Here is a 9,380-nt window from a genome sequence, read left to right as displayed (position 1 = left end):
CAGTGTTCTTGAGGATCTGCAACAACTTAACTGGATCTGCAACAACTGCTTTAGTGCTAACATGGCAGAGTTTAGTTGTGACACCAGCTGTATGGCCCACAAAGCCAAAAATATTTACTATCTGACCCCTTACAGAAAGTTTGTTGACTCTGGTTTACAAAAGAAACTTGACTGAAACATCTGAGTATGAAATTCTTTAAAAATTTTCTAAGCACTGCTCCTTGTTTTAGTGATAAATATTGCAACGAAGAAATGAGGCCAGCTTCATTTTTTTCCCCTCATTAAATGTGACTTACCTGTGTGACTTCTCATTTAAACTCTCTTTTTCTACTTGAACTCAAGCAAGATTCAGAGAAACTACTGCTGCCAACCTTTATACCATAATCAACTGCAAACACAGAGTTTCACTTTTTTGTCCCAAAAGGTAGGCAAAGCATACTTTATGCTTTGGAGAAATGGATGTGGCTCAACCAACTGGGCTCCTGTCTACCATACAGGAGGTCCAGGGTTCAATGCCCAGGGCCTCCTGATGAGGGCAAGCTGGCCCATGTGGTAAGCTGGCCCACACGGAATGCTGGCCCATGCTGGAATGCTGCCCTACGCAGCAGTGTCCCAAGCACGGGAAAGTTGCACTGCGCAGGAATGCCGGCTGACACTGAGAGCTGGCGCAGCAAGATGACATAGCAAGAGACACAGAGGAAAGAAAATAAGAAGACAGCAGAACAGGGAGCTGAGGTGGTGCAAGAGAGTAATCACTTCTCTCCCACTCTGGAAGGTCCCAGAATCAGTTCCCAGAGCCACCTAGTGAGAATACAAGCAGACACAGAAGAACACACAGCAAATGGACAGAGAGCAGACAACAGGAGGAATGGGGGAAGGAGGGGAATAAATCTTAAAAAAAAGAAATATACTTTGCTGTTCCCCCTTAGACTGTAACCCATGGGCATCATCTCTGCGTCCCCCTCATGCAAGGCTGCTACGCCATCTGGATAACTTGGCAGGTCTTCCTAGTGTGTTGGGATTTGAGAGTTTGGCTGTTTCCCAGTTCACAGAAGATGGAGTATATATATTTTTGTTTTTCACTCTCTTTGGTGTTTGGGACACTTTCCAAGGGAAAGGAAGACTCCGTCATCTCACTGGAAACTCCTCTTTTACTTTCTTGTTCTTAAGCAAACTGATTAAGCCCTGTGTCCCCATCTAGAAAGTGGGATCATTACCATTCAATGTGTATCTATCTCATAGATTGTTCACCAAATAAGCAATAAATACAGCTATTATTTTAAAAAAAAAACAAACAAAAACTATGCGCCAAACTCTGTTCTGCCTGCTTGGGCAACAGCAGTAAATACAGCAAGTCCTTGTCCTTACAAAGCTGGACAAGATGGTGACTTGGACCAGAACGGTTGCGCCAGAAGTAATGAAAAGTGGTCTTTCAGGTGTACTTTAAAGATAGCACTGAGAGGATTTATTGATGGATTGCCATGTGGGTACAAGAAAGAAGAGATAAAGATAGCTCAAGGGATAAAGGCAGGAAACACTAAAATTTCAGAATACCATGGGAAAAGGAAAGATCCTAACAGCTTTCTAGGAGGAAGAGAAGTCCACATAACAAGAATGGGAATCAGAAGGGCTGTGGATTTCTAAATAGCAACACTGGAAACTAAAAACAATAGCACAACATCTAAAATTTTGAGTGAAAACAAAATTTCCAAACTAAAATTCTGTGCCCAGACCATCCAGGCAAGAATAAGCCTCATGAATATCTTCTTGGGAAGGCTCCACCAGGAGGAGGGAGCAAATCAAGAAAGAGGAAGCCATGGAAGCCAGCACACGGGCGGCGGTGAAAGCCCCAGGACGACCACGGTAGTTCAGACTGGGGCAGCATCTCAGGAGAGCCGTCTCCAAGAAGTTCAAGTCGATGAGTGTGTTCGGAGAGAGCTGCCTTACCTGGGAGCTGCAGGATCAAATTAGTGGTAGACACACAGAAAGCTGAGCACTTGGGAAAAAGGCAATTACTAACTCTAGGGAAAACAAGTTGTACAAAGAAGGAAATGAATAATCAATAATTATAAGTTATTATATATAACTGAATTGGGCAGAAATAGGGTTTGTACATGCTGTAACTTTAGAAACTTCATTCAACTGCAATTCGGCTCTGATTCTAACTACCCAGAGGTAAGCTGTCCTCCACAGGTGGAGGGAAGCCTTCCCCAAGACTGCCCTTCAGACACCAGCCAAAGGTTCACAGGCCCACGCCGTCCACACTTCCGACCAACTGACTATAAACTGGGGTTCCCACCACCCGTTTCAGGTTTGAGAATTGGCTAGAATAATGTACAGAACTCAGGAAAGCGCTGTATTTATGGTTACAGTTTTATTACAGTGAAAAAAGGATATAAATCAGAAGGCAGAAGAGACGCATAGGCAAGATCTGGGAAAGCTTCCATGTCCTCTCCACGTGGAGTCAATGCATCAAATGCATCATCCTCCTGGCATACGGATGCCTATCAGTCATGGAAGCTCTCCAAGCTTTGGGTGGTGTTTTAGTTTCCCTGCTGCTAAAACAAATACCATACAGTGGGTTAGCTTTAAAAATGACACCCACAGGAATGGATTAAGAATGTGTTTTTCTGGGGTAGATAATTCCAGAACACCACAGCTGCCCAAAGTGTTCATGGGGTTTCATACACAGACATGATTGAGGGACTCAATGCTTGAGTGGCTGAACTCCATCTCCAGTCACCTCCCTCCTCTTCCCGCTTCCCCACCTACCCATCCCCACTGACGATGGGCTAATTATAAGGCAGCTCAAAGCCCCAAGTTGCTAGTCACATGATTGGTCTTTCTAGCATGGCCAGCCCTCCACAGTGAGTCATCTCTTAAGAGGTGTGGTCTGGACCCACCATGAGTAGTAAAAGACACCTAACACTGGAAATTCCAAAGATTTAGAGGTTATCTTCCAGGAACATGGGACAAAGAAGAGCCAAGTTCTTTAAACCTGTCTACATACATACTTTAAGAAAACAATATTCTCACCTTTATAGTAGGATCTTAGTAATCTTTTTTTTAAGATTTATTTATCCCCGCCCTCCCCCCATTGTTTTTTGTACTTGTCTGCTCTGTGTCCATTCACTGTATGTTCTTCTGTGTCTGCCTGTCTTCTCTTTAGGAAGCACTGGGAACCAATCCTGGGACCTTCCGGAGTGGGAAAGAGGTCATGCTCCCTGGTCTGCTGCGTCTCTTATTATCCCTTCTCTGTGTCTCTTTTTGTCACATCATCTTGCTGCGCCAGCTCTCCACGTGGGCCAGCACTCTGTGCAGGCCAGCACTCCATGTGGGCCAGCTGTCCACTTGGGCCCACACTCATGCATGGGCCAGCACACCATGTGGGCCAGCTTGCCTTCACCAGGAGGCCCCAGGAATCAAACCCTGGACCTCCTATATGGAAGCAAGGAGCCCAATTGCTTGAGCCACATCCACTTCTCCTAGAAAACTTTTAAAATCTAGAATTGGTAGTACTGGCATGTTCTTTAGAAAAACAGGTAAATGGGAGAACAGTTGAAAAGAAAATTGCTAAGTGCAGAAGAGTGGAACAGATACTGCAAGGTTTTAATATAAGTCTTGCATAACTATTTAGTCATTCAAAATAGGCACTTCTTTTTCCCTCCCTCTTCTCCCCTCCCCCTCCCTCTCACCCCCACCCTGCTGTTTTTTGGCTGTCTGTGTTCATTCACGGTGTAGTCTTCTGTATCTATTTCTCCTTTTGTCTTCTTGTCTTTCTCCTCTAGGATTCATTGGGGTTTGATCCTGGGGACCTCTGATGTGGAGACAGGTTGCATGTCCCCTGTACCACCTCAGCTCCTGGTTTGCTGCTCCTCGCCTTGACTCTTCCTTTGGTTTCTCTTTAGTTATGTCATCATCCTATGCATGACTCACTTGCATGGGCACTGGCTCGCCACATAGGTATGCTTCCTTTACTTTTTTTTTTAAACCAGGAGGCCCAGGAATCAAACCCAGGTTCTCCCATCTGGTAGGCGGAAGCCCAATCACTTGAGCACATTTTAACTTTGGTAATAAACTGTTTTATAAAAGTGACTGAAAGGAATCTAGATTTAAGATCTCAAGAATTTAATAGCTAAAATGTTAAGCTGATATGTCAGTATAAAATATCTGTCTATGAAATAATATCATGAAGTTTAAAAAGTTTTCACTTTATTTCTGATACAGTCATTTGTCTATCAGAACTATTTAAATATTAAAATATAACTTTCTGAATACTTACCCAGATGGACATTTGATATACAAACCTACTTACAGGAAAGTGGACCTGGCCCAGTAGTTAGGGCGTCCACCTACCACATGGGAGGTCTGTGGTTCAACCCTGGGCCTCCTTGACCCGTGTGAAGCTGGCCCATGCGCAGTGCTGATGCACGCAAGGAGTGCCCTGCCACGCAAGGGTGTCCGCCCTGTAGAGGAGCCCCACACACAAGGCGTACGCCCCGTAAGGAGAGCCGCCCAGCGCAAAAGAAAATGCAGCCTGCCCGGGAATGGTGCTGCACATACGGAGAGCTGACACAACAAGACGACGCAACAAAAAGAAACACAGATTCCTGGTGCTGCTGATAAGGATAGAAGCGGTCACAGAAGAACACACAGCGAATGGACACAGAGCAGACAACGGAGGTGGGGGGGGCGGAATAAATAAATCTTTGAAAAAAAAACAAATAAGAAAGCTACTTACAAAAGTAAAACACAGGTCAAAAATATAACTGTAAATAATTATAACTACATCATTTTGAAAAAAATGTAAATTTATATTTAGCCTTTTGAAGCAGTTATAAAAAATTAACACACAACTATTACTTCTTAAATTAGTATAGCATACCTAACACTTTCTCCTATGACATTATTTTTGGGTCATTTTCAGAACAGTATTTTCTTATATAGTCTTCATTATGGAATAGCTTTATCTGCTAATAAACCGAGGAAGTCCTGGCTTGGTGAAACTTTTTTACATAGTTTGAAGCTGGTAAACCTTTGGGCCTTTTTTCAAGAGGTAACCCTGGTCATTTAGTGAGCCTATAAAGTTTTCAAAATCAGCAACCTGGAAGAAAATAACAAAAGAGCCCACTATGTTACGTGTCAAAGTATGATTTTAAAAAGTAATTTCTCCAACAGTGATATGTAACTGTCAAGTTTCTTGGCCAAATAAAATTATCTGTACTTCTTACAGAGAAAACTGCTTACATTAGACTCTATAATGTTCAACTAAGGAAAAGTAAGAACTCCAGTACACAAAAACTTTTTTACATTTGTTTCAGCTTAGCTTCAAAGCAAAAATTAGACTCGCTTTTGAAATTAAGTAGTAAATTTTCCATATATGTATTTAAAGTGCTATTAATTTTCACTAAAACTATAAAGTAGGTAGAGCAGGCATTTAATAGAAGAGGAAACAGAGGTTCAAATATGTGAACATGGCTTGCCCCACAAGAAACTGTCAGAAGAACATGGCGTGAGTCCTGCTCCTAAAGCTTCTCTAACTACCAAGATGCTGAAAAAACCTTTTGAAAAGGTAGGTGGGTATGAATCTTAAATAAACAAAAAACTGAGAAAACTGAACATCTCTGTTCCATTCTTTTAACCCAAACCTTTTGATACTTAAATTTTCTACTATAAGTAAGGACCTTCCAAAATCATTACAAAAGAGATTTATAGTTAAGTATCTAGTTTATCATACCTGAATGTTTAGCTCTTTGGCAATCTGCCAGAGTTGATAAAATTGAAATAAATTGTTGTAAGTTCTTTCAGCGATGTTGTTGAGAGCAGAAATGAATCTTTTTGCCGCTGACCTGTTGCTCATTCCAGAACCATGCTGAGAGCGCTCAAAGTCTAGGTTCCCAAATTCATCAGAGTAAGTTCCTAGCATGCTTAATGGGAAAGGGAAAAATGACATTACCCAATGTGGAATGGTTATAAAAATCTTTGTCCTGGGTCTCCAGATTACGAGAAGAAAAATTTGGAAGAAATTCCTAAGAATTTTATTGTACAGGTATTTACCTACCCACATATGAAGTATCTTACGTAAAAGATTATTCATTGTAGCATTGTTTTTAATAGCAAAAGAATGGCAACAACACACATGTCCAGCAATAAAGGACTGGTGAAATAAATTATGGCACATATACACAATGGAATACTATGTAGCTAAAAAAGGGGAAGTCTCTATGTCCTCATAAGGAAACATCACTAGATACATTGTCAAATTTTTTTAAAAAGTACAGTATAGTATAAATAGTAACCTATTTATAAGAAACTAATGGGGGTCTGGGTGGAGAGGAAGGTGAATAGTAAACAGGAATGGGAGTAAGCCTTCTAAAGAATTTTTTTTTTTGTCTATTATACTTACTCTTTTTTAAAAAATAGTTGTCTTTTTTTTTAAAGATACAAAAATCACACAAATGATACATTAAAAAATATGAGGTTCCCATATGCCCCACTCCCCACCCCCCCATAAAGCATATATTTTTTAATTGATTTTAGAACTATGTGGATGTGTTACCCATTAAAAAATTGTTACTGTAAAGAAATACACAGTCAGAAATACTTAAACCAAGAAAGTGCAATTTGTTCAGAAAAAAATAAGTGATGCCATAAGCTAAATAAAAGTAATTTTGCTTGGCCTAATATGTAATTTGAGATAGGAAGAAGGCTATTTTTAAAAACTGTTAATATTGAACTGCAGTGACAGGGTATACTTGTTCTTATGTTCAGAGCTTTGTTTTGGGAATTAGGGCAGGTACACAGCCAACATTAAAGCTGCACTTTATGTTTGCCCTGTCAGTACAGTGTGCTGCTCCTCAGCCTCCTCCCCTTTGGATGTGGCTCGAGATGGAGGCACAGGGCAGGAGGTGCTGCTGACCTTGGACTTGGAGCAGCACAGAGGCTGTGACTAGTAACTCTTCCAGTCTACCATCAAAAATGGCCTCCACGAAAACTACACTGCACAAAATGGGAAACAAGGAGAATGGAAAAGAGCATAAAAGCTGAGGAGGCAGAGCCTGGAGACTTTACAGTGGAAAAAGAACTGGATCCATGTGTACTGAATGGGAAGGTGGAGTATATGCTGAAGGGGAAGAGATTTACAGATGCTGACAATACTTGGGAGCCTGAAGAAAATTTAGGTTGCCCAGCATTAACGGAAGCATTTCTGAATTCTCAAAAAGCTTGTGATGGCAAATCAAAGAAGAAAAGCTGCTGCTGATGAGCCAAGAGGCCCTGCTGGAGGTCTTGAATCTGCATGCACACCGGGTGCCAGACAGTGGAGAACTAATGTTTCTTAATGAAAACCAAGTTTGATATGCTTGATTTAACATAGAATTAAGGGGGGCTGTTCAGGTTTTTGGGGGGGCTTTGGTTTTTGTTGTGGGTTTTTTTTCCCCATCAATTATCACTGGTTAATTTGAACAAAAGAAGTTTTCGGTAGTTGCTTCATTTATCAGAAATAAAAAAGCTCTTAAAATTTTCATCTTACCTATATTTCATAATTTCAACTATATCTTCAGCATCTTCTTTGGTTGCTTCCTCCCGTAATTCCAACCTTGCTCGTGCCTTTAAAAGAAAGGAACCATTTTGAGCTATAACAGATAACAAAAAATATATTTACCATTGCTTGAGTAGGTACCATGTATCTAAGCTTATTTCATTTATTCATTTTACACAAAATCTGACTTTTCTGGAGGAAGTTATAATCTGAAAAGTCAGAATTTTTCAAAAGTTATTTGAAAACAATGAGTATGAAAATGATCATTCACTTAAAATATGGATTAATATTAAATTTTATCCACTAATATATTTTTCTGAGAGGGCTGATAACAGGAGATATGATTATGAGATATACTTGATTTTCCTTATCTTGTACTTTGAGGAACTGATGCTATACCAATTCATTAGAAGAACAAAGCAGAGCTAATCGGATAATAGGACCAGAAATCCCTTAACTTTGACCCAGTTAATTTTAACCTCCAGCATTCTCTCAGCATTCCACAGCTGTGACTTGACATTGCTGTTAGAAAAATAGGCACTATCCTTACAAATCGATCATTTTAAAAACAATACACAAGATCTTTCACATATTTCATGTTCCATATATTCAACATTGATTCCTACAATACTTAGTTAACCCAAACTACTCTTTACATACTTTAGGAGTCTCCTAAGTGCGACTTAAAAAAAAAGTTTCATGGCAAATTACTTCCTGAGCCTAGAAAAAAGCAGCTATACTTTGATAAATCTGTTACAGGTACGACTGGACCTTTTAAAAACCTTACATCCCTTTCTAAAGTCTCTTAGTAGAAAGAGAAATCAAATAAATTATGTAGGGGAGTTTTTCAAAGAGAAATCATACTGCACATCCCATTCCCAAAGGCACAAACTTAAACAAACTTCTGTTAGACGAATCAGAGATTCCAGCTGCCTGGTAGTGATTGGAGAGCTATTTGACCGCTGGCTCTGTTTCCGGAGCTCAAGGTAAAATTCTTGAAGAACCTGAGCTGCTTCTGTGGATAACCTTGCATAGACATACTGCCTAGCGTAGCCAATGTATTTTCTCAGTAGCTGGTGGGGAATCGGATCTATTGCTTCTCCAGGAACCACCTAAAGCATGATAAAAAAGGCCTGAGATTACAAGGGTAAATGGCAAATAAAATATTTCTGTTAAAATAATTTGTTTAGATAAAAATAATATTCTAAAAGACTTTCCAAATAAATCAAATTTGGTTTACTTCCAAATAAACCAAACACTGCAATTCTAGCTCTCCGTCTAGTTGATTTGGATTCTTTCAAACTAAGCTTACATAAAGCCAATTAATATTATCTGTGTAGTGCAGCAGTGCCCCAAAATGTGTTCACCAAGTGCGATGAGTGTGCCACAATGATGAGGGAGGTTCTTGGGTGGGAGGAGTGGGGTGGGGGAGTGGGGGAGTGGAGATATACAGGAAGCTCTTACATATATATATATTTTTTAAGATTTATTTTTATTTCTCTCCCCTTGCCACCACCCCCCCACCCCAGTTGTCTGTTCTCTGTGTCCATTTTGCTGCATGTTCTTCTTTTTGTCTGCTTCTGTTGTTGTGAACGGCACGGGAATCTGTGTTTCTTTCCGTTGCGTCATCTTGCTGCGTCAGCTCTCCAGGTGTGCAGCACCATTACTGGGCAGGCTGCACTTTCTTTCGCACTGGGCAGCTCTCCTTACAGGGCGCACTCCTTGCACGTGGGGCTCCCCTACGCGGGGACACCCCTGCGTGGCACGGCACTCCTTGCATGCATCAGCACTGTGCACGGGCCAGCTCCACATGGGTCAAAGAGGCCCGGGGTTTGAACCG

General features: G+C 40.8%; 1 protein-coding gene across 21 annotated transcripts in view; it reads right to left on the bottom strand.

The window, feature by feature from the left end:
- Window positions 1-1,438: 1,438 nt before the first annotated feature.
- The window catches only part of MCM8 (minichromosome maintenance 8 homologous recombination repair factor), a 39,877-nt gene continuing 31,935 nt past the window's right edge, over window positions 1,439-9,380 (bottom strand). For 8 of the 21 annotated variants that reach the window (XM_023586853.3, XM_058287536.2, XM_023586852.3 and 5 more), the window contains 4 exons: window positions 8,443-8,652; window positions 7,532-7,608; window positions 5,738-5,927; window positions 1,575-1,947 (listed from right to left, as the gene is read on the bottom strand). In XM_023586853.3, the coding sequence (XP_023442621.2) occupies window positions 1,714-1,947; window positions 5,738-5,927; window positions 7,532-7,608; window positions 8,443-8,652 (711 nt within the window). In that variant the 3' untranslated portion in view covers window positions 1,575-1,713. Of the gene's footprint in view, window positions 1,955-2,355; window positions 5,105-5,737; window positions 5,928-7,531; window positions 7,609-8,442; window positions 8,653-9,380 lie in introns of those variants that run through there. The other 13 variants (XM_071211534.1, XM_071211535.1, XM_004451507.5 and 10 more) reach the window with 4 other exon arrangements.

The sequence above is a fragment of the Dasypus novemcinctus genome, chromosome 24 (assembly GCF_030445035.2).
Source record: "Dasypus novemcinctus isolate mDasNov1 chromosome 24, mDasNov1.1.hap2, whole genome shotgun sequence".
Taxonomy (NCBI): domain Eukaryota; kingdom Metazoa; phylum Chordata; class Mammalia; order Cingulata; family Dasypodidae; genus Dasypus; species Dasypus novemcinctus.
This window is presented reverse-complemented; position numbering and strand designations above follow the sequence as displayed.